We start from the raw sequence: 25,522 nt of genomic DNA, 5'->3' as shown, positions 1-25,522 counted from the left end.
TACCGTAAGGCGCTCAATGTGGGGCTGCCCTTGAAGAGTGTCTGGAAACTCCAGGCTGCTTCACGGGCTCCCAATCTGTTTCTGAGCCCTGTTCAAAGCGCTGGTTATTATCTATAAACCCCTACGAGGTCCTGGGTATTTGAAGGATCGCATCACCCCATAGTATGAGCCTTTTCGGCTCTTAAGGTCCTCTGTGGAGGCTTCCCAGGCTCATCTGGTGAGGACACGAGGCAAGGCCTCCTCGGGGGGGGGGGGCAGCTACCAGGCTTTGGAATGCACGTCCCCACCCTTCCTGTCCTTCCCTCGTCACGCATAACCTTTCCTATTCAGCCAGGCCTTTAAGCAGTTACGCTCTCTTAGGAATGCTCGCTTCAGGAACTTTACATGTTTTTAAATTGTTTTCCTGCCTGATTTGTTTTACTCTTTATGTGTGTTTAATTGTCTTTAAAATGGAATATTTATGTTGAGCTTTAAAATGTCTTGTTTGGGAAGAAAGGTGACGTATAAATAAAATAAAAGGCAAAATAGAGAAAGGGGTCTGACTCGGCCGTCTGGAAGCCCACATTTTGCTTCCAGAAAGCCCCGGGTTCAGTTCCTGGCATCTCATCTCCCCTGTTAAAAAAAAAGAGAAAGCAAGGCAAGGAAGAGTCCCCCTCTATGCCTGGGGAACTGGAGAAGACAATCCTGGGACCAGAGATTTGAAAAGTTACTTTTTTTTTTCTGGACCGCAGCTCACCAAGCTGTAGTCCAAAGAAGGAGCCGGGCTCAAGGACTACTCTGGACTCCTCTTCTAGAACTGACAGGAGCTTGAAAAGCATCCCCAGAGTCTCTAGAATGCCATGGCCCAGGGCAGCTCGCAGCCGGGGCCTTCTGCCCCACCGGCAGCCCTCTCGAACCCAAGGCGGTTCTCTGCAGGGGCTCACCTGAGACAGCCGGTGCCAGCTCCCGGGCGGTGCAGTTTGGCAGGTGGATGATGGCCGAGGCGGCCTCGTAAATGACCATCTCGTGCTTGTTTCGCAGGCAGCTTTCGATGAAGTCGAAGAGCGGGCTGTCGTGCCTGTTGAGGAAAGAGACAACGGCTTTTACAGACTATTTACGGTGCCGATCCACCACAGGGCCTTCTCCCTAGCTCGATGGCATGCTCTTCCCCCAGAGGTTACCAAGGGGAGGTACAAAAATATCCCTTTGTGGTGACGGCACAGGAGACTCAACTACACACGTATCATGTGACACGGCCGGTTCTATCATGAATCAGGTGGTAAAGTTTCTTTTCCATCTGCTTATCGTATGTTTTCCGTGTATAAGACACCCTGATGTATAAGATGACCCCCACTTTTCTAACCCCAAATTAGGAAATTTGATTGCAACTTTCCCCGTCACTTCCTAAGCCCCACAGAGCTTAGGAAAAGGAGGGGGAAAGCAGCGATCCAAGTGATCCTGCAGCCCGTTGATCCCTGCTTTTCCCCCTCCCTTTTCTAAGCCCCACGGGGTTTAGCAAGTGGAGGGGGAAAGCAGCGATCAAAGCGCGACAGGATGGCTTTGATCCCTGCTTTTCCCCTCCACTTGTTTTTGTTCTCAGCTAACTTCCGTGTATAAGACGGCCCTCAATTTTTGGTCTAAACATTTTAGACAAAAGTATAGTCTTATATACGGAAAAATATGGTAACACATACTTGGGCTCTTCTGAAAAAAAGTTCTCACACAAACTATTTTTAGGCCTTAATCTGCAGACTACATGTACTGGCACATTTCTCGCAGCTGCATGCAAAATACATAAAGATTTAATGGATAATGATTTTCAGCTATAGCTTTCCTTTCATCTCTTCGTTCCGCTGCATTAGTATTGCGACCGCCTTATACATTCAATCTGTATCACGTTCAGTGTCTTTGGCTGGTCGCGCTCCATAATATTAGTAAACCAAACAAAACTGGACTCTTGGCAGAGTCGCGAAGCCCTGGTGCGCGAAGCGCCGACTGAAACCCTGGCTGCTGAGCCGACCAATATGGTTAGCCCTCCATCGGCGCCTCTCCCACTGTTGCCTGAGAAGAAGGGGCCTCCTTGGCTCTATGGCCTTCCAGATGTGGGCAGAATGCAGCTGACATCATGCATTTATATCAGCTTCGCTAACAAGGACATATGGGAGTCGCAGTCTAACATCTGGAGGGCGGCATGACACCTACTCCCTACTACACACCCACGAAGAGAACTTTGAAATGCGCTGCATCCCTTCCCAAAGTACAACCATCCTAAGAAACTCCATTTCTTCTGTAAGTATGACGCTTTGCTACCCAAATGTTCAAGGTAAAGGTTTCCTTTGACATTTAGTCCTGTCTCTAGGGGGCGGTGCTCATCCCCATTTCCAAGCCATAGAGCCAGAGTTTGTCCGAAGACAGTTTCCATGCTCATGGGGCCAGCGTGACTAGACAAGCAACGCCATGACCTTCCCACCGAGGTAGTACCTATTTATCGACTCGCATTTTTACATGCTTTTGAACGACTAGGTTGGCAGAAGCTGGGAGAAGCAACAAGAGCTCACTCCGTTGTGTGGATTCGATCTTATGACTGCTGGTCTTTTGACCCTGCAGCACAGGCTTCTGTGGTTTAGCCCACAGCGCCACCACGTCCCCTAAATGATCAAAAGGTTGGCATGAATTACCTATTGTTTAAAGCAAGATTGTACAACTGTGACATCCCTGATGCTTTTGGGCCAAAGCAGCTATAACCCATCATCGCCGGATGCAGAAGGGGTCTGTAGATCCTTGGCCTCGGACTCCTCCTGCCATGGGGAGACCAGATCATGCTCACGCCACTGAACTTCCCTTCTCCTCCGCGGGAAGCCTTACGTACTACACTCACGGCCTTCTGTATTTTTTTAATGCTTCTGAGGAAGGCGGCCTGGGCGCAGCAACACCCGGACACCTTGGTAAACTCCCCACCGGTGTGGAATCAAAGAGAGCAGAGGTTCCGAAATCTCTGCCAAGCCCCCGCAAACCCCTTACCCCTCCTCAGACTCCTTCAGGAGGCGGCTGGCAATCCGAATCAGCATGCAGTAGGCAAACTGGGACTTCAATACGGATTTGGTGAACTTATTCAGCATTTTGGAGACGGCGAGGCGGTCGTTCTTCCGAAGGTGGTACAGCAACCCTAAAGCATGGTACTGGCAAAGGGGCGTGGGGGTGGTGGAGGGAAGAGAAACCACAAAAAGCCCCTGTGATGGCTCTGCTCAAGGGTATGGCCAGGATCCTCCTGTCGTATTGCAACGGTCTAGCATGCAAAGAGCAGGGCAGGTTCTGAGCTTGTATGAGGGGGTATCCAGTAAGGTCTCACTGCGCATGCTCAAACACGGTTCCTCTTCAGATCCTGAACTGATTTCCAGTCTATCCCGACATTGCCTTCAATGTCTCCAAAGGACGTTCTAGATATGTTTCCAGATAGACTTTCCGATCCTTGAGCTGGATGACTCATAATCTTAATCTTAGAAGTGCAAAGGTGGAATCGACCCTTAAGGATCATCCAGTCCAGCCCCTGTCCAGGAGGCACTGGGAGGAATCGAACTCCCTACCTCTGGCTCCCCAGCCAGAGACCCAAATGACTGAGCTAGTCAGCATTTTAGATTATTCTGTCTGCTCCCCTATACTGTTTTTCTTCATGTCCTCAACTTCTTTCCAGAACTGCAATGGGGTAACATATTTTCTTCTGAATACAGTGGTGCCTCGCATAGCGAGGTTAATCTGTTCCGGATTAACCCTCGCTATGTGAAAACATCGCTGTACAGAACGGGGAAAGCCATTGGAATGCATTAAACTTAGTTTAATGCGTTCCAATAGGCTCCAAAACTCACTGTTCAGCGAAGTTTTCCCATAGCCGGCAGCCATTTTCGCGCCCTCGGTAAGCGAGGGGAGGGCGCGAAAACGCGGGCGGCCATTTCAGGGCTTCCGGCGGCCATTTTGGAGCCGCTGAACAGCTGATCGTCGGGCGTCGCAAAGCAAAGATCTGTAAGCGAAACGCTTACCAATCTTCACTATCCGAGTTTCGCCCATAGGGGCCATCAGTATGCGATCGCAAAACCCTAATCGCTATGTGATTTCGTCGTTATACGGTGCGCTCGTTAAGCGAGGCACCATTGTACTTATCTATCTATCTATCTATCTATCTATCTATCTATCTATCTATCTATCTATCTGTCTGTCTGTCTGTCTGTCTATCTATCTATCTTCCATCCATCCATCCATCCATCCATCCATCCATCCATCCATCCATCCATCCATCCATCCATCCATCCATCCATCCATTCCTTTCGTTCTTTCTATCTTTCTATCTTTCTATCTTTCTATCTATCTATCTATCTATCTATCTATCTATCTATCTATCTATCTATCTATCTATCTATCTATCTATCTATCTATCTATCTCATAGGCTGTTTTTCTCCCAATAAGGGAATTCAAGGCAACTCACAGTACTAAAAAGAATAAATTAAAAATACAAGAAGTTCTAAATTAAAAACAACTGAACTATAAAACTGATTAAAATGCACTGAATGATTTAAAACATGTAAAACATTAAAAACTATTTTAATTTTTAAAAAAAACGCATTCAGGGACTCAATCATGATTGTTAAAAGCCTACTTATTTGAAATCACCGCTCAACCCCGTCCTACCTTTAGTCTCTCTAATTTTGGAAGTAATGAATTACAAGTAACAGTTAAAAGTAGTTGTAGTAACAAAGATGTTGTAATAACTTGGTGTCCAAGTTCTTTTAGTAGTGTAATGAGCAACATTTTCTAGTTACTTTCGAACATGACTTTCAACGTTAGGCTGAAACGTTTCGCTACTCATCCAACTCGCTTCTTCAGTCTGAGGAGAGTTGGTAGGAGACCCCTGATAGATCCTCCCTCTTGGTTCCACTTCCCCTTGGTCTGAATAGGCTCATTAGAAGGACAAAAGGCCTGGGGGTGAGGGATAATCCTACTGCTGCAGTCCTTCTCCACCCATTATCATGGGTTGTTAACAGTAGTTAGCAGTGTGTGATCCTAATCTTTATGGGGACAGATGGAAAGGGCAGCATGATAAATAGGAGACAGACTGTATCTAAGGCCTCCACCCCTGTTGATTGAGGGATTTTCTATACGCACATGTATGGCATGGATCTATCAGGGGCCTCCTACCAACTCTCGTCTGACTGAAGCCACTTAGATGAGAAGTGAAACGTTTCAAGCCAACAAGAAAGAAGTCCAGTGGCCATGTCTCAACTTCCAGATAACCTCACCTGGAGGACAGAGAATCTTCACAGATATGACGTTCAATGCATTCTAAGCAGCAGTTTGAAAGGAACCGTTCACGTTCTAGGCCATTCTCTTACCAAGAATTTACCAAAAAAAAAAAAAAGGCAACAAAAGACAAGGAAAAACTAACGAGAAACATAAGTAACGAAGCAAGGTTATTTTTCAAACAGAGCAATTGAAAGAAGTACAATTTAAAAGGCCACCTTCAATCTCAACAGAACCAAATTGCAAATATATCATCCTACCTGCACCATGATATTGTCACTAGAAGCAGCCTCCTGGGCCTCATTGATCCACCGCTTGACCACATCATAGTTGATTTTCATCATGTGCTGGAAGACATTGCACAGAATCCACAGTTGTGATTGGAGGTGGGCACAGACCGCTGTTTGACAGGTCGTGCCAGTTCGCTTATAGAACGAACAGGTGTTCGGCACTTCCCGGGCCCGCCTTCTCCAGCAGGCTGTTCCCTGAAATCTCTGAGAGCATCCTCTCTTAATGCATCGTGGATTGGCTATCTCAATGTTTCCTGCTTGGCCACTGCTTGGCTTTTCTTTTACTGAATAGCCGATCATTTGTTTATTTGTGATGAGTTATTTCTTAGTATGTTATTTCATATTTTCCTTATATTTATTTTGGAAGTTAACTACCCAGAAGAGTACCTGGCAATAATCCGGTGGTATACAAGCTGAGGAAAACTCAACAGTGGCCAGAGGATTGGAAAAGATCAGTCTACATCCCAATCCCAAAGAAGGGCAGTGCCAAAGAATGCTCCAACTACCGTACAATTGCACTCATTTCGCACGCTAGCAAGGTTATGCTCAAAATCCTTCAAGGTAGGCTTCAGCAGTATGTGGACCGAGAACTCCCAGAAGTACAAGCTGGATTCCGAAGAGGCAGAGGAACTCGAGACCAAATTGCTAACATGCGCTGGATTATGGAGAAAGCCAGAGAGTTCCAGAAAAATATCTACTTCTGCTTCATTGACTATGCAAAAGCCTTTGACTGTGTGGACCACAGCAAACTATGGCAAGTCCTTAAAGAAATGGACGTGCCTGAGCACCTTATCCATCTTCTGAGAAACCTATATGTGGGACAGGAAGCAACAGTTAGAACTGGATATGGAACAACTGAGTGGTTCAAAATTGGGAAAGGAGTACGGCAAGGCTGCATATTGTCTCCCTGCTTATTTAACTTATATGCAGAATACATCATGCGGAAGGCTGGACTGGAGGAATCCCAAGCTGGAATTAAGATTGCCGAAAGAAATATCAACAACCTCCGATATGCAGATGATACCACTCTGATGGCAGAAAGCGAGGAGGAACTAAAGAACCTTGTAATGAGGGTGAAAGACGAGAGTGCAAAAAACGGTCTGAAACTCAACATCAAAAAAACTAAGATCATGGCCACTGGTCCCATCTCATCCTGGCAAATAGAAGGGGAAGATATGGAGGCAGTGACAGATTTTACTTTCTTGGGCTCCATGATCACTGCAAACGGAGACAGCAGCCACGAAATTAAAAGACGCCTGCTTCTTGGGAGGAAAGCGATGACAAACCTTGACAGCATCTTAAAAAGCAGAGACATCACCTTGCCAACAAAAGTCCGAATAGTCAAAGCTATGGTTTTTCCTGTCGTGATGTATGGAAGTGAGAGCTGGACCATAAAGAAAGCAGACCGCCGAAGAATTGATGCCTTTGAATTGTGGTGCTGGAGGAGACTCTTGAGAGCCCCCTGGACTGCAAGGAGAACAAACCTATCAATTCTAAAGGAAATCAACCCTGAGTACTCACTGGAAGGACAGATCCTGAAGCTGAGGCTCCAATACTTTGGCCATCTCATGAGAAGAGAGGACTCCCTGGAAAAGACCTTAATGTTGGGAAAGTGTGAAGGCAAGAGGAGAAGGGGACGACAGAGGATGAGATGGTTGGACAGTGTCACCGAAGCAACCAACATGAATCTGACACAACTCCAGGAGGCAGTGGAAGATAGGAGGGCCTGGCGTGCTCTGGTCCATGGGGTCACGAAGAGTCGGACACGACTAAACGACTAAACGAAACGAATACAAGTTGAATGCATGAATGAATGTTCGCCCATAACTCATTTGTCAAAGATAACAAGGAAAATATTACGGAGGCTGACCGTGCTCGGAAAAAATTACTTTTTTGGACTACCTCTCCTCCAGATCACGCTTAGCAGGGGATTCTCAGAAAAGCAGCCCCCAAAGCTATATTTTTCCCCAAGCCCTGGAGGTTTGCCAGGATCTGGAGACAGAGCCCGGGGGGATTTTCTGGGCTACAGAGAATAGGGCTCCGCACCTAACCTGTAATTTCTTTAGTGATTTCCTTTCCCTGCCTTTGACTCTGACAAAGCCAGGGCACCTAGGGGAGAGGGCATTACACATGGAACAAGAGAAGAACGGCACTAATCCTGATCAAAGCGTTCCCAGCTTCTCCCAAGTCAGAGGAAACACTGCCCAGTGGTAAGGTGTCTTGAAAAAGTTTGCAGAAAAGCCAGGCAGACAGGAGAAGCGGGAGGCAGAGAAGCCGCTGCTGAGAAATCAACTGGGGGGGGAGCTGCTGGAGTCCCCACCTGCCCCCCTGGTCCATAAAGGCAACCACGAGACCCCCTCCACTTACCAAGGAAGACACCAGGGCCGAACTGGAGACGCTGGAGACTTTGTCCACAATGGCCTGTTTCATGTACCGCTCAATGGCCTGCAGCATCGTCCCCTGGGGGGAAAAAACAGGAAGAAAACAAGGGTGACATTTTTCTGGGCAATCTTTCAGCCAGAAACGAAGAACTGCATCTTCTTAGAAACGGTCCATATTTTTGTGAGCTCAGACAGAACTTGATACCTGGGAACACCTTCCGAAGGAGCTCACACAAAGCTTGGAAAAGTTTCTTTCTTTTTTTTTTTTTACTAGAACCATGCTGGGCTGGGGGATTCTTATACCCAGAAAGAGACTTTTCCAAACTCTGGTTTTCACCTTCTGTTTTAGAATAAATGTTTCTAGTCCTCATAATTAAGGAGATATGAATATAGGTAAGCGCAGGTGTTCATGAAAGCCGAGACTGTGCTGTGTACAATACAGTTTAAAATGTGTTCAAAAGGATGGATTGAATAATTGATTGGTTTTATTTAAAATAAGTTTATCCCGCTTTTCTCCAAGGTGGTTTACATCATGAAAAGACAATATTTAAAGCTAAACGAGTATAAAGAGGCAGCTTACGCAATCAAGAGAAAATATTAAAGCTAAAACGATAAATCTACAAATATTTAAAAGGATTCTCTTACTGCACTGGCCAGAATCCTCTTGAAATTTTCCCTGCGCACAAGAGTTGTTTGTAGCACGACTGGCCACACATCTTATGTTGCAAACAGAATGTGACCAGTTGTGCAAAGGACAGCCTGCCGGTGGGGTGACCACTTGCACAGCTACCTGTTTGCTCCACATTTCTTCAAGAAAATTCCTGCCTTTAAGGTTAATGCTTTTTTTTTTAGAAAAAGAAAAGCTTTTCTTTAAAAAAAAAAACACAACCTACATTTTAGAAAGACTGAAGGGTCCCCTTAGCATGTAAACAAGCTACTCTGTCTAATTTACTCAATGCACAGGCAGGAAAGACAATCTGAGAACAGCAACAAACCAACAGACATGGTGAATGAAACTCTATTCAAGTCACTCCCTCTCCTGACAGCTTGCACCCATCCACATTTGGAAGGGTTATCACTGAGAAAGCTTGGCAGCTCATTTCAAGTTGAAATGCTCTCATCACTACCCATTTGAGAACAAAAGACTGAATTTAACACACCTGCAAACAGCTCACTTTCTGAATGTTCCCTCCCTCCTTGAAGTCCCTCTTTTTGCAGCCTTCAGAAAACAGAAGGTTGAATTACAAAAATCTGTTCGTTCAGCAAGTTGTCCTGCGAATTATTTTTCTTTTCATCTACGCTCCCTTACGGTACTTACATCCGTGATCCGACAGAGTGCTCGAATGGCAGGGCCCCGATAGACGTCCTCTTTGCCTGTCATGTCTTTAGTTAGGCTGGAGGAACAAAGACAAATCCCTGTTAATGCAAAGCCTTGGCATAAAAATAAACAGGAAAAAGGTGGCCGTTGTCTCCGGACCAGACTAGATGAGACTACAAGGTACTTTACTTGAGACTCCTTCTGAAAACAGACCAGAAGCTGCAGCAAGTCCAAAATGCAACAGCTAGATTTTAGCCCAAGACTAGAGATGGGCATGAAATTAAAAAAAAAACACAAATAACCAAATTTGTTCAAAAAATCACTAACAATTTGTATTTGTATGAATCAATGCCCCGATGAATCACAAATCAATGACTGTTTTGCTATTTTTGATTCATCAATTCATTTGGCCGTAAAATGCCCCCAAAGGAATCTAGAGAAACCAAATGTGAATGGGATTTTCCTCTGACTCTCCTCTGCAATTCCTCCAGATCTGGTGAAGATTGGATTTCAGATGTCCAAGCTATACACTTGCAAAGAGGGCACCCACCAGGAAAGTCCCACCGTCATAACACCTAGAGACACTAAAATCACAGAGAAGCTTGCCATGACTCTCCAGTACAGTTCCTCCAAGTCTGAGTTTCCCCAAGCAGCTGCTAAGGGACACTTTCCTGAGGGGGGGAGATGTACTTTGTGGGTGTATAATTTGGACATCTGAAACACAATTGCCACCAAATATGGAGGGCTTGTAGAGGAGAGTCAGTAGACGCTTCCCTGCAAATCTGGTGCCTCTAGGTGCTTTGGGGATTGTTTTATAGGGTTTTAAAGGAAAAACCAAATTTGACAAATTGATCTGGTGATTTGTTAGAAGAAAAATCATAATTCGTGATTCGTTGACCTTGACGAATCACAAATCTAATCACTATTTTTCCAATTCGCGCCCATATGTAGTCAGCACCAATGGTGCCATATATGTTTTCGGAGCTCATTTAAAATTCTTGATTCTAACTTCTAGAGCAGGGGGCGGGCCGTCTCCAGCCATCCACCTGTTCCTGAAACGTCCGTGTCTCTGACCACCCATTTTTTTCCTTTATAGAAATGGTGTGCATGTTTTTAAGCAAAAAAAAAAAATCCTTTTAGCAGCAACGGTTTTTTAAAAAATCTAGAACATGGGGGGCTGCTGGGGGCATCAAAACACAGCAAATTCCCTCACCTCATGCCTGCTTGGGGGGGCATAGAGCCTTTTTCAAGGGAAAGGGGGGTGGTATGTGCGGGCATGCTGGGAAAGCCACATCAGGGCCCCGGGAAAGGAAAGCCACCCCTTTCCTGCCCCCATGTGTAATCCCAACAACACGGTGTCTTCTTTAACGCCCGTATGAGCTCGTTTCAGGTCTATGATCTAAGCTGGAGACTTTCGTCTTGTTACCCACCTGGAAAAATCTGCCACTGGGCACCAGAGAGGCAGGTCTTTCCTGTGACTGGGGGGGGGGGGAAACGACTTCTCTCTAACAGCCCTCTGGATCTTCTCTCTTGTCAGACACATGGAAAACACTTAAACACTTCTACACTGAGGAGTTTTTAATGTAGTACATCGACTTTTATGGCAGTCAGCCAAAGCCTAAATCCAGTGGTTATGCTTAACTTAAGCAGAGCTGTTGAATCGGTGAAACTTACAATAACTTCCTGACTTATAGGTTTCCCAGTGAGGCAATGGGTTTCAGCTAGCCGAGACGATGAAGTTGATTTACAAGGATTAATAGTTTTGATGTTTGCTATTAACCTGTAATCTATGATTGTTACTCATGTTGTTGTAAGCGGCTCTGGCCTAGATGGGCGGGGGTGTAAGTTAAATAAATAAAATAAGTTAATTCAGGCCAAAGCGGAAGATCATTTAACTCAGCAGCTGTAGAGGTTCTGCTCTGAAATTGTGGTTTCACTTTATGTTGTCAGTTGCTGCTTTCCCTAATTGACGGTTCTATTATGTATTAAATTTCTAAAATTCTGCTCTATGTCTTAAAAAGTCTCAGGGACGGTCAGTAAACATAATCAAGTAATTTAAAACTATTTAAAGCGATTCAGCAAAACAGAACGGTGGACAGAGAGTACAATTGACTAGACTTGGGTATTGTTAACCAAAGACGGGGCACCTGCTGGTGACGATGATGACATCCTCCGATATGTTGGCCATCTCCTTGATTGTCAGGTAGCACATTCTCCTTAAAGTTTGCTATAGGGGATAAAAAAGCAAGATTAAACCTGAAGGCAGGAAAAGTTAACTGTGGAAACTACAATTACCGAAGTTATGTTGCAAAACAAGGGGGGAGAGGGAAGAGAGAAAACACGCTGACTTTTCTGGATTCATACTTGAGGGCATGTTCAAATTACACTGGTCATGAACTTATTTATTTAATGAATTAAAATATTTTGAGCCTGCCTGAGTGCTAAGATCATCAAGAGAGGCCTCCCTCTCAATCCCTCCAGCTTCGCAGGTGCATCTGATGGGGACATAGGAGAGGGCCTTCTCAGTGGCTGCTCCTTTAGACTCTGGAACTCCCTGCCACTGGAGGCCAGCCTGGCCCCCTCTTGGCTGTCCTTCTGCAAGCAGGCAAACTTTCCCCCACTGACAAGCTCCCTGAATGCGGCTTTTAAATGGATTGCTATGCACTACTGCTCTGATAATTTCTTGTGTTTACCATCTCACGGAATAGTACTTGTTTGTTCCTTGTAATATTGGTATAATTGTTTCACCCTAAATAAGGTATTTGAATGACGTAAGCTGCATCTTTATATTCACAGTTCTTAGCTTTCAATATTGTCTTTTCATGGTATCAACCCACCGTTGTCTACTCCTTGTTTCCAGCTTTAAATATCGTTTTTCAATGATGATAAGCTGCCTTGGGCCCTTTTAAAGGAGGAAGGTGGGGTCAAAATATGTTAATACATTAAATAAATAAATTCTTGACCAATGTAATTTGAACATGTCCTCAAGTATGAATCCAGAATTGTCCGCGTGTTTTCTCTCTTTGAGTTTTCTTTCTTTCAGTCGTTGAGATAGCTTGGGGCCAAGCTGTTTACGGACGGGTAAGTTAAAACCTTTTGTTTCTGATCATGGGGCGTTCTTGGCAAAGATACTGGAGTGGCTTGCCATTTCCTACTCCAGGTGGATTGCGTTTAGTCGGAACTCTCCACTATGTCCTGTCCGTCTTGGGTGTCCCTGCACGGCATAGTCCATAGTTTCTCTGAGTTACTCAAGCCCCTTCGCCACGACAAGGCAGCAATCCATGAAGAAGCAGCAATCCATGAAGAAGATCAGAAACAAAAGGCTAAAAGATATGACGCTGGAAGATGGGCCCCTCAGGTCGGAAGGCGTCCAACATGCTACTGAGGAAGAGCGGAGGACAAGTACAAGTAGCTCCAGAGCTAATGAAGTGGTTGGGCCAAAGCCGAAAGGACGCTCAGCTGCGGACGTGCCTGGAAGTGAAAGGAAAGTCGGATGCTGCAAAGAAAAATACTGCATAGGAACCTGGAATGGAAGATCTATGAACCTTGGCAAGCTGGAGGTGGTCAAACAGGAGATGGCAAGAATAAACATCGACATCCTGGGCATCAGTGAACTAAAATGGACAGGAATGGGCGAATTCAGCTCAGATGATTATCATATCTACTACTGTGGGCAAGAATCCCGTAGAAGGAATGGAGTAGCCCTCATAGTCAACAAAAGAGTGGGAAAAGCTGTAATGGGATACAATCTCAAAAATGATAGAATGATGTCAATACGAATCCAAGGCAGACCATTCAACATCACAATAATCCAAGTTTATGCACCAACCAGCATTGCTGAGGAGACTGAAATTGAACAATTCTATGAAGATTTACAACACCTTCTAGAACTGACACCAAAGAAAGATGTTCTTCTCATTCTAGGGGACTGGAATGCTAAAGTAGGGAGCCAAGAGATAAAAGGAACAACAGGGAAGTTTGGCCTTGGAGTTCAGAACGAAGCAGGACAAAGGCTAATAGAGTTTTGTCAAGAGAACAAGCTGGTCATCACAAACACTCTTTTCCAACAACACAAGAGGCGACTCTATACATGGAAATCACCAGATGGGCAATATCGAAATCAGATTGATTATATTCTCTGCAGCCAAAGATGGAGAAGCTCTATACAGTCAGCAAAAACAAGACCTGGAGCTGACTGCGGTTCTGATCATCAGCTTCTCATAGCAAAATTCAAGCTTAGACTGAAGAAAGTAGGAAAAACCACTGGGCCACTCAGGTATAATCTAAACCAAATCCCTTATGAATACACAGTGGAAGTAAAGAACAGATTTAAGGAACTAGATTTGGTGGACAGAGTGCCTGAAGAACTTTGGATAGAGGCTCGTAACATTGTCCAGGAGGCAGCAACGAAAACCATCCCAAAGAAAAGGAAATGCAAGAAAGCAAAGTGGCTGTCCAACGAGGCCTTAGAAATAGCAGAGAGGAGAAGGGAAGCAAAATGCAAGGGAGATAGGGAAAGTTACAGAAACTTGAATTCAGACTTCCAAAGAATAGCAAGGAGAGACAAGAGGGCCTTCTTAAATGAACAATGCAAAGAAATAGAGGAAGATAACAGAAAAGGAAAGACCAGAGATCTGTTCAGGAAAATTGGACATATTAGAGGAACATTTTGCACAAAGATGAACATGATAAAAGACAAAAATGGGAGGGACCTAACAGAAGCAGAAGACGTCAAGAAGAGGTGGCAAGAATACACAGAGGAATTATATCAGAAAGATTTGGATATCCCGGACAACCCAGACAATGTAGTTGCTGACCTTGAGCCAGACATCCTGGAGAGCGAAGTCAAGTGGGCCTTAGAAAGCCTGGCTAACAACAAGGCCAGTGGAGGTGATGGCATTCCAGTTGAACTATTTAAAATCTTGAAAGATGATGCTGTTAAGGTGCTACATTCAATATGCCAGCAAGTTTGGAAAACTCAACAGTGGCCAGAGGATTGGAAAAGATCAGTCTACATCCCAATCCCAAAGAAAGGCAGTGCCAAAGAATGCTCCAACTACCGTACAATTGCACTCATTTCGCACGCTAGCAAGGTTATGCTCAAAATCCTACAAGGTAGGCTTCAGCAGTATGTGGACCGAGAACTCCCAGAAGTACAAGCTGGATTCCGAAGGGGTAGAGGAACTCGAGACCAAATTGCTAACTTGCGCTGGATTATGGAGAAAGCCAGAGAATTCCAGAAAAATATCTACTTCTGCTTCATTGACTATGCAAAAGCCTTTGACTGTGTGGACCACAGCAAACTATGGCAAGTTCTTAAAGAAATGGGAGTGCATGACCACTTTATCTGTCTCCTGAGAAACCTATATGTGGGACAGGAAGCAACAGTTAGAACTGATCATGGAACAACTGAGTGGTTCAAAATTGGGAAAGGAGTACGGCAAGGCTGTATATTGTCCCCCAGCTTATTTAACTTATATGCAGAATACATCATGCGGAAGGCTGGACTGGAAGAAACCCAAGCCGGAATTAAGATTGCCGGAAGAAATATCAACAACCTCCGATATGCAGATGATACCACTCTGATGGCAGAAAGTGAGGAGGAATTAAAGAACCTTGTAATGAGAGTGAAAGAGGAGAGTGCAAAAAACGGTCTGAAACTCAACATCAAAAAAACTAAGATCATGGCCACTGGTCCCATCACCTCCTGGCAAATAGAAGGGGAAGATATGGAGGCAGTGTCAAATTTTATCTTCCTGGGCTCCATGATCACTGCAGATGGAGACAGCAGCCCTGAAATTAAAAGGCGCCTTCTGCTTGGGAGGAAAGCGATGACAAATCTGGACAGCATCTTGAAAAGCAGAGATATCACCTTGCCAACAAAAGTCCGAATAGTCAAAGCTATGGTTTTTCCTGTCGTGATGTATGGAAGTGAGAGCTGGACCATAAAGAAGGCAGACCGCCGAAGAATTGATGCCTTTGAATTGCGGTGCTGGAGGAGGCTCTTGAGAATCCCCTGGACTGCAAGGAGAACAAACCTATCAGTTCTAAAGGAAATCAACCCTGAGTGCTCACTGGAAGGACAGATCCTGAAGCTGAGGCTCCAGTACTTTGGCCATCTAATGAGAAGAAAAGACTCCCTGGAAAAGACCCTGATGTTAGGAAAGTGTGATGGCAAGAGGAGAAGGGGACGACCGAGGATGAGATGGCTGGACAGTGTCTGCGAAGCAACCAACATGAACCTGACACAACTCCGGGAGGCAGTAGAAGACAGGAGGGCCTGGCGTGCTCTGGTCCATGGGGTCACGAAGAGTCGGACACGACTAAACGACTAAACACACAAGTTAAAACCAGCCATTCGAGTTGTGCCTGGAAACGAATCAGCAGCCCATAAAGCTGCTGTAACACATATGCTTGCTGTGTCTCAAACGCTCACCCCCTTGGTCCTATTTTGCCTGTATTCAAGGAGCCCCTTCCACTAGACATCAACAGCTAAGCAGCATCATTTTTCACATTCCCAATCAGCCCCCTTCAGATGGTGGCGGGGTAAAAAGTGGGGCAGGGCATGGGTAAATTATATATTTTGGGGACTGCAACTCCCAGGGGACCACCTAAGAATGCCGGCTAGGAAAATCTGGGAGTTCTCGCCCACACCGATGTGTCTGCCACTACGGATGCACATCTGTATGTAAATCCATGCATGGGAACTACATCAATATACAAAACGCCCAGTAGTTTCTTGTGGAGTCTAAGCCACTGGGAGAGGATGAGTCAGGAGTCACTTACATCGTTTGACTGAAACAACCTCGTCATGGCGAAGAAGGCTTCGGTGGCCTCCGTTGTTCCAAAATGTTCACCCTAAAGAGGAAGAGGACGGAACAGGCACAGGGCATTGTGAGCTAACACATAGGACAAGATGTTCAAACAAAGCGGGTCTTGTCTCCAAGCATCTCTTTCAGTTGCCCAAATTGCAGGTTGGCCTCCAGATCATGAAAAACCCCATGAGCGCCTTTGTCTGTTTCTTCCATCTTCTTATCGTTCTTGACTGTCAAGTTGCTTCTGACTTACGGTGACTCGAAGAGGGTTCATGAGGTATGCAACCCTGGGATTGCTAGTGTGGTGTAGTTTATATAGTGATGGACTGGGACGCTGGAGAAGAGGGTTCGAATCCCCACTTGACCATGAAAAGTCACTGGGGGTGTGGCACTCCTTAAAATATTTCACTTACTTTGAAAGCCCTATTAGGGTATTGGAAGGTCACGATTTAAAAATAGGTTGGCATGCATAGGTGTGGTCTGGAAAGTTGAAAGAACAGACACATTTCGCAGAACATACTGTGAGGAAAGCGTTGTGTCTAGCATGGCAAAAATTTCAAATGCAAACTTGTAAGAAAATTCCAATATGGGTAGCACCAATAGAGGCATTTACATTGAAACTATTGAATCAGAAGGGAGCTACGTATAAGATTTCCTAACTAAAGATCAAATTATGAGAGATGAACCTTCAATCAAAAAATCAATGGACTTGAGAAAAAAAGCAATGAAACTTTTATTGTAATAAAAGACAATTATCGTTTGTTTAAAAAAAAACAAACTCAACTCCTTTTGTGTGTGTGGCTCTACAGGTGTTCACCTTACCCGAAGAGCCGCCCCGACTCACACAACTTACCTGGTTCAGCAGGTAAAGGATCTTGGTAAGTATATGCAGGCATCTTCTTGGATTTATGGGGGTCTCATTAAAGATCCGAGCCTGTGATGAAATCGGGAAAACTGATGTTAAGAACACTGACCGGATACATTAGGGCAAAAAATCCCTTTCTTTAAAAGGCAAAAACTGATAACAGCCACTCCTTCAACAAACCCACTTGCAGAAAAATCTCTGATCCTCGATAAAGCAAATCAAAACATGCTCTGCTTCATCAAGGGTAGGGAGATTATTTTCAAAGCAGCAAAAACTCAGCTGCTAGAAAAACTTGGATTAGATTCCTGGGAGGGAGCCCTGTGTGGTCCAAACTAAAATGACACTGACAAATAATTCGACCTCTTCTTAAAATCAAACTAGGCTGCTGGGACACTGTCAATGTCTCTCTAATGCCAGGGCTGCTCAGTCCGTTTCTCCTTCACCTTTCATGCACAAAGCTGTTTTTCTGGTCAGTTCTATTCTCCTCCTCCCGAAATTCAACACGTGTTGCTACAGGCTGTCAAGCTGCCTGTATGAATGAGTGAGCTCCAAAATTTCCTGTCCTTAACAGCTCAGCTCTTGTAACATCAAGTTTGTGGTTTCTTTTAGGGAGCCTATCCCTCTCGTATTCAGTCTTCCTCTTTTCCTGCAGTCATCCACCTTTCCCATCATATTCACTTTTCCAGAGAATCCTGTCTTCTCATCCCGTGCCAAAGTAGAACAAGCTCAGCTTCAGCAGTTTTGCCTCCAGAGATTGTTCAGTCTTGATTTGATCTAGTACCCAATTTGTTCGTCCTTCTGGCCGTCAACTACAAATTCAACTACAATAAACCAAACTCCCATTGCTCACTCTGACAATGCATTTCTTTTAAATGGGATTTCAACACGTCCCTGACCCTCTGTGTCCTAGAACTGCAGTAAAATTAAAAAGGGGGTGGGGGTGGGTGGGATGTAAACAAGGAAGACTTGCATTGTAAATCACTGGACAGGAAAATGCAGCAGGTAAATTCAAATTTACTTCTCCAAATCTTTCTGCATGCCTAGGCCTTGCTTTCAATTTCTTTCTCTTTTCCTCCTTCTGATACTAGAAAGGGGGGAGGGACTCATTTTTCATTTGGGCTTCCATGAATTGATCAAAATAAGAAATAACACCAGGCCTGCATACGAGAGCTGCTGCTACAGAGGAGAAAGAAAGATGTGGAGGACATTTCTTTGGAACAGGTGGAGAGACTGTGTTTTATCACCATTTTAACCCTCATTTTGAAAACATACGACTCCTTGAGCCTTACAGGGAAGTGGTAGCAACAGCCTCGAGAAGGTTCTGCTTCTTCTGCTGGCAAGATCCAGATTAATTTGGGAAAGCCAATGGCTTCAGGACCAGCCGAAATGCATAGATGGGGAACGTGTCTCCCAGCCCTCAAGCTGGATCGCCAGATTTGAAAACTGGAGCCTGAAAACCGGTAAGCAGAGGGGTTCTGCTTTGCTGCACAAAGAAAGGCAGAAGGCGAAGCTTCCCAGTTTTTATACCAGGTCTGATGTAAATCACAAGGCCTGATATGACAAGCATCACGCCGTTTTCAGTATAGGAAGTGTGCTCCGAGCACAGAAAATCCCTGGCTGGTTTCCAGAATCAAGCTGTCAGCTTCGTGTGGTGAACCTGGATAGGTGAGGTCTCAAATCTCTGCCTCAGGGTGCCAAATATTGATGTAGAGCGAGGCTCTCACCGAACTCAAGATTCTGGGCTGGAGGCAAGCATGACAAGCATCTGCTTTTGCAAAAAGCCCAGGGAACATCTCAGTTTAAAAAAAATCATAATATGTGTTTAATTGTTCTTTTAATGCTTTTAAATCTCTTTTATCTGCTGTGAGCCACCTTGTGTCCCCTATGGGGAGAAAAAAAAAAGGTAAAGGTAAAGGTTCCCCTTGACAATTTTTTTTGTCCAGTCGTGTTCGACTCTAGGGCGCAGTGCTCATCCCTGTTTCCAAGCCATAGAGTCAGCGTTTGTCCGAAGACAATCTTCCGTGGTCACGTGGCCAGCATGACGAGACACGGAATGCCATTACAGTACCTTCCCACCGAGGCGGTTACCTATTTATCTACTTGCATTTTGCATGCTTTCGAACCGCTAGATTGGCGGGAGCTGGGACAAGCGACGGGCGCTCACTCCGTCGCGTGGATTTGATCTTACAACTGACCCTGCAGCACAGGCTTCTGCAGTTTAGCCCGCAGCGCCACCACGTCCCTTTTTTATGGGGAGAAAACCAGCCTATAAATAATGTGAATGAATGGTACTGACAATGCATTTACTTTTGTCTTGTTTTTCTATAAGCCATGCTGCCGCTTCTCTACAATTACTGGTTCTCAACCTTGGGTCCCTAGATGTTCTTGGCCTACAACTCCCAGAAATCCTGGGCAGCCCAGCTCATGGTGAAGGCTTTTGGGAACTGCAGTCCAAGAACACCCAAGTTTGGGAACCACGGCTCTATGCGCGTGGGAACAGTGGTTGGGATAAAAATGGCAGCAGCTGCCAGACACGGCAAAGACAGGCCGAAGGGCCTCCATCCACAGAAAGGGCCACACACGGTGTTCTTCCCCCCCCCCAGGGAATAGCACTCCAGATAAACATCAAACTGATTCTATATACATTTCAAACCCAGATTTAAGAAAGATTGATTCTTGTCTACTACTGAAGAAATAACACAGAGAAAGATCCGGTCATACCTCCTGGAGGATGCTACTCTTCTCCAAATGTTGAAAGGGGTTGGAGCCACTACCTGAAGAAAGAAGAAAAGCCACACCGCCCAACGTCAGCAGATTACCCACATAGTCAAAATCCTCCGGCGACATTTCCATAGAGCAGTGAGTGTCGAAATGATAAAAATCAGCAGTTTCCCAGAATATCTCTATGACTAGATGAGCCAAGGCAGTGGAATCCCCTCAGAAAGACGGCTGATCTAGCGAACATTGTCTACAAAGCGCCCAACATTCTGGTCAGGTTGCACCAGATTGGGTCTTCCAGATGTTCTGGGCTACGTCTCCCTCCCACCTTAGCAGCTGGAGCTTCTGGGAATTGAAGATTAGAACATCTGGATTTTAGGAACACCCATTTTAATAAACGGAGGTTTATCACTCTAAGTAAGGTCCCATGACAGGAGAACCTAACATGAAAAGGAGTCCAAGATGGATGGAAATTTTGCAAGAAAATAAAAAAAAATCCCAAGGCTCAACTACAGACAACTCCAACAAGAAAAAAAAGTGGAGGATAGCAAAAGAAGACGACCACAGTGGCTTCACAAAAAGTTTGGAAAGGACCTGAAAACAAAATTAAAAAAAGGACACATACAGGAAGTGGAAAGAAGGCCAGGTCACCAAGGAAGAGTATAGACAAAGAGCAAGGAAATGCAGGGATGGCCTTAGGAGGGCAAAAGCTGAGAATGAGCTGAGGTTAGCAAGAGACACTAAAAGCAAGGGGGGAAAAAACCCCAGCATTCTTCAGGTATGTGCGTAGCAAAAGACAGAAAATAAATAGTGGCTCAGCAACTCAATGGGGATGGGGAAAACAGATGATAAAGAAAAGGCGGAAGTGCTCCATTCCTACTTCAGCTTGGTTTTCTCCCCCCAAAAAACAGTCTACACCCTCCAGGCAAATCCGGAGTATAAAGAGAGGAGATGAGATTGCAGCTTGAGAGTGATAAATAGTCAAGGAGTATCTTACTCCTTTAAATGAGTTCGAATCCCCGGGGCTAGATGAACTGCATCCGAGAGTATTGAAGGAACTTGGTGAAGAACTCTCAGAACCGCTCTCTATTACTTTTGTGAAATCATGGAGGATTGTTCAAAACTGGACCGTCTGTCAGATCTGCTTTGATTTGGATCCCTGCCATGAGCAGGGGGTTGGACTCGATGGCCTTCGGGGGCCCTTCCAGGCCCATTTTGTTTATGATTCTAGGAGAGTACTTTTCAAATACAGTGGTGCCTCGCAAGACGATGTTAATTCGTTCCATGAAAACCGCTGTCTTGCGAAAACATCGTCTTGCGAAAGGCCGTTCCCCATCCGAATGCACTGAAATCTATTTAATGCGTTCCAATGGGGGAAAATCATCATCTTGTGAAAATTGTCCATAGGAACCAACTGTCTTGCGAAGCGCAACAGCGATCGCAAAAACTAATCATCTTGCAGATTAATCGTCCCATGAGGCAATCGTCTTATGAGACACCACTGGACTTGAAAGGTATTCCTACAGAGGAGAAACAGGATGTGTGCTTGATCCTCCCAGAGTGCAGGGCACATAAATCATGGGCTGAAGGGACAGGAAGCCAGATTTCGGCTGAATGTCAGGGAAAACTTCTTAACAGTTAGAGCAGTACGACAACGGGAACCGTAACCTCGGAGAGTGGCGAGCGCTCCAATGTTGAAAGGAAAATGGGGCCACCCTCTTCGTCAGGTCTGCTTTGATTGGGATTCCTGTGCCTTGAACAAGGTTAGACTCGATGGCCTTTAGGGGCCCCTCCCAACCTCATGGGTCTACGGTTCCTATCACAGGCGAGGCAAAGTGCAGCCTTCCAGATGTCACTGGGTGGCAACGTCCAGGCCTGCTTCGCAGGGGCTCTGCTCACAAGGGATGACAGGAGCCATGACCCAGCACTCTCGGGAGGCCGGTCGTGCAATCCCATCATCCTTGCTTTGAAACCTGTGCCAGACCTTCTGGGCTATGGGGCAGGCACGGAGGGGGGGGAATCCCCCAAAGCGGGAGGTCAGCGTTGCCGCCACGTGGATCGAAAGCTGCCAAGAAAGGACCTGCAGCCACCAAGGAAACGTAGCGCCAGGTCTGGACGGCGCCGCAAGAAACCCACCAGACCTTCCACAGAGCGAGGCCGACCTTCCTCCGAGGGGCACCGGCGGCTCAGGACCCTTTGCCCCGTCCGGTCGATACGACCTATTTATTCCCTGCCTCCCTGCATGCAGAAACCCAGCCAAGCCTTCCAGGTATTGGGGGGGGGAGGAATTACAACTCCCATCATCCCCCCCACAGCCAGGCTAGCTGGTTTCCTGACACTTGGAAAGGCCCACCCGGGAGAGGACACCCCCTCTAGGGCTCACTCGCTCGATGGTGGTGCTGGTGCTGCTGCCTTTCTCCCTGCAGGGAGTCGACCCTCTTCGGACTGAGGGGTGCTTCGGGGCCGGGGGGGGGAACCTTTCCTGTCCTTTGAGCGTCACCTTCGGGGTCCCGGCTGGTCTCCCAACCCGAAGCCTCCCGGGGTAACCCAAGGCGGCCTGGTGCCCCACTACAACACCCATCATCCCCCGACCCGTTTCCCCCCCCCCACACACACACACACACCGACGCCTTCCCGAGGTTTTTCTGACCACAACGCCCATATTCCTCCCCAAATGCCCCCCGGGCCAAAAAAAAAACGGGCGTTGCCCGGCAACGAGTTAGCGTCTGGGGGAAGATGGGAGTTGTGGTCCTTCCCCGAGGGAAGGCGCCTGGGTCCCCCTCAAAGCCACGCCTCCAAAGGGGCGGAGCCACAGCCCCAACGGCGCGCTACGGGGCTTCCGGCCCCCTGTCGGGGGGGGGGGGCGCGGCGGCTTCCTCCTCCCGCCTAGCAACGGGGCCTGGGCGGCGGAGGAGGAGGCGGAGGCGCTCTCGGGCTCGGCTCCTACCGGACTCCTCGTCCTTCTTGTCGAACTTCTTGATCATGGCGGCAGCGCCCGGCCGCTCTTCTTCTCCGCCGCCTAAGGCTCGCCAATCGGGGCCGGAAGTCCCGCCTTCGGAGCCCGATTCTATTGGCTCACACGCCCGTCGCTCAGGGCGCGGCGGCCCCGCCCACTCCCCCCCTTCCCGAACGCTGACGTCTTCCCTCTGAGAAGGGGCGGGGAAACGCTGGGGGGGGGCTTCTAATTTGCATGGGACACGCCCAATCTCCTCCACCACCACCGAAGCCCCGCCCCCAGCTGTCTTCAAGCCAGGAGGGGGCGGAGCAGCCTCTCCCCTCCAGCTTCAATAAGTTCCTTTTCTGGACTCCCACTTGCACTGAAGGCTTCTGGGAGTTACTAAAGTAACTGACCCACGGTCAGTGTTTTACAGGCACCCCTTCCCCAACTTGGCCCTCTCAAAATACTACACCTCCCATCATCCCTAGCCAGTAGGGATGATAGGATGTGTAGTCCAACGCCTCTGGATGACACCAGCTTGAGGAGGGCTGGAAGGCAGAGGTGGACAGGCAGCCCCTTCCCAGGACCGAGGGTGACAAGGATCCTTTGCTGCCGGGGGATGATGGGAGTTGCAGTCCACCAGCATCCAAAGACCACAAAAGGCTGTCGTCTGGTATATAGAATATCAGTTGAAATCCAAAAAACAACAACAACGTGTGGCACCTTAAAGACTAAAGGTGATGTTTTCATGTAAGCTTTTGTGGGCACGTCCACTGGGTCAGACATAAAGGAACAGCACAAAATGTCCATGAAATGCCAGTTTCATGTTGTAAATGTTAAATTGGTTACACGCAGGAATTAGGCCTATGTTTGTTTCAGAGTCCTGTTGTAAACATTCTTCAAGAAGACAGAAAACAGACCCCAGGTGCGAGCAGAGTAGTCACAGTATGCCCTCCCACTAAAAGATTACTTAGTATGTCTTTTCTGTGAAGCACAACCCCTTCCGGTGGCAGAGCAAGAGGTTCGGAGTTCGAATCCTCCACTGGGCCTCTTTGGGAGGGGCTGGACTGGATGACCCACAGGATCCCTTTCAGCTCTGCTGTTCTAAAATGAGGATGATGGGAGTGGTGGTGATCAATGGCTGGATAGCTCGGAGAAGAGCCAGAGATGGGGAGTTCGATTCCTCTGCTGTATTTAACTGAACCGCTGGATCCCCTTGTTTCTGAAGAGAGGGGTTAAGTCCACAAATGCTCATGCTGAAAATAAATTTCTTAGCCTTAAATGGGTCATTATGTTTTTGTCTGTGGTTTTATGCATGTTTGTTTAATAGACAATCAGCGGTGGTTTCACGGACCTGCAATCTGAAATTTATCTTAATGCACAACAGCAACTAATCGGCTGCAGCTTTCAGAAATCCCCCACTCTATGTTAAGACTGTTTTTACAATTTGCACATTGTATTGTTTTACTGAATACCTTTCCAGTTTCTTTTCCTCCTCCCAGAGTCTGTCTGGGTGAAGAATGCTGGAGAATTCAGAGATTTGATCATGGTTGGGGTGGGTCCAAATACAGATATTTTGTGCCGTGGATTTCGGCTCAAGGAGAAAAGTACCATAATTTACAGCCTAACAAGGTATACTCCCTGCATGACCATTAGCAAAATAATTGAGTTTCACAGACTTATTATACCTGAGTAAGAATGAACTAGATTAAAGCGGTTTTTGAGCGGAGCCATGGATAGATCAGAGCCAGTCACTCCAGTCCCCCCAAAAGAATCCAGGATTCCCCATTGATGCAATTTAAATATGCAAACGGTTTAGAATAGCTGAAATATGGGCCCAAATCCTGTGCCTTAGCATAGTAAATTGCACTACAATTGGCCCATAGGGATTTAGTGAGTCAGTTCCTCCATAAATCCCACTGATTCACATGGGCCTACTCTAAATGCGACTTACTATGCTAAAGCAAGTCACGGTTAGAATAGGTCCATTTCAACCAATGGACGTTACTAGAGATGGGCATGAACTGTCGGTTCAACACTTTGTGCCAGTTCGTTTACAGACTGAAAAAAATGATCTGTGGTTCTTATCCTCACCTCCTCTGGCAGGTGACCACTTAGAGATGGCACTCAGAGGAGGCAGGGCAGGGAGCTGCTTCTGAATGGGCTCCTGCCAGGGGAGGCAGAGCTAGGAAGCACCAGACACCAATTCAGCTGGTAAACGAATCGCCACGAACCAATGAATTAGTGGTTCAGGCCCCTCTCTAGGGAGGAGCCGAGTCATTCACAGCCTGTCCACACTTGCATATAGATATGGTAGTATATAGTTCCCGGATAGCACGGTTTGACACTGGCGTGGGGGAAGACGGCCACTTGTGTTTCTATTTAAAACTATCAATCCTTCCTCTGTTGTGAACCGCCTTGGTCCCTTGAAGGAGACAGACAGGGTAAAATATTTTAAATAAATAAGTACATTTAACTGCACACACCTTTTGGGGACCCTTCCTTGAGACGTAAAACAGTTCTTGAGTTTTTATTTTGTGGATGAGTACCAGGAGTTAGAATTGATTCCAATTAAGATAAGGATTTTTCAAGCACCCTCCGGATTGCACCAAATTTCACAGAGTGGACAGGCTTTCAATCCACATTGATTCAGCGGGCCTAATCTAGTAACATTTGCTAGGCTAAGCAACAGGATTTTGGCCCCTGTGCAATGCATGCCACTTCTCCCGAGTGCCACGGATAACATTTCACAAGGATTTGGGTAAACCACTCTTCTGTATATGTGGAAGGCGTTCTTTGATAGACAGGGACCATCCTGCCTGAGGAATATAAATCGCCCAGGCAATGGGATTAAAAAAATAAAGACAAGCTCCATGCTGACCATAAAATCAGAAAATCAAATTTACTTTTTGCTGTGGCATGTTATGA

The 25,522-nt window shown here is 46.3% G+C and overlaps 1 protein-coding gene across 1 annotated transcript in view; it reads right to left on the bottom strand.

Moving 5' to 3' along the window:
* Positions 1-22,742, bottom strand: part of COPG2 (coat protein complex I subunit gamma 2) — a 37,612-nt gene extending 14,870 nt beyond the window's left edge. The window contains exons 1-10 of the mRNA XM_073002462.2: positions 22,604-22,742; positions 19,660-19,712; positions 16,927-17,007; positions 16,045-16,116; positions 11,406-11,485; positions 9,259-9,334; positions 7,927-8,019; positions 5,530-5,616; positions 3,001-3,158; positions 924-1,057 (exon numbers count right to left, since the gene is read on the bottom strand). Of these exons, the coding sequence (XP_072858563.1) occupies positions 924-1,057; positions 3,001-3,158; positions 5,530-5,616; positions 7,927-8,019; positions 9,259-9,334; positions 11,406-11,485; positions 16,045-16,116; positions 16,927-17,007; positions 19,660-19,712; positions 22,604-22,640 (871 nt within the window). The 5' untranslated portion in view covers positions 22,641-22,742. The remainder of the gene's footprint in view (positions 1-923; positions 1,058-3,000; positions 3,159-5,529; positions 5,617-7,926; positions 8,020-9,258; positions 9,335-11,405; positions 11,486-16,044; positions 16,117-16,926; positions 17,008-19,659; positions 19,713-22,603) is intronic.
* Positions 22,743-25,522: the final 2,780 nt, after the last annotated feature.

Source organism: Pogona vitticeps, chromosome 5, assembly GCF_051106095.1.
Source record: "Pogona vitticeps strain Pit_001003342236 chromosome 5, PviZW2.1, whole genome shotgun sequence".
Taxonomy (NCBI): domain Eukaryota; kingdom Metazoa; phylum Chordata; class Lepidosauria; order Squamata; family Agamidae; genus Pogona; species Pogona vitticeps.
This window is presented reverse-complemented; position numbering and strand designations above follow the sequence as displayed.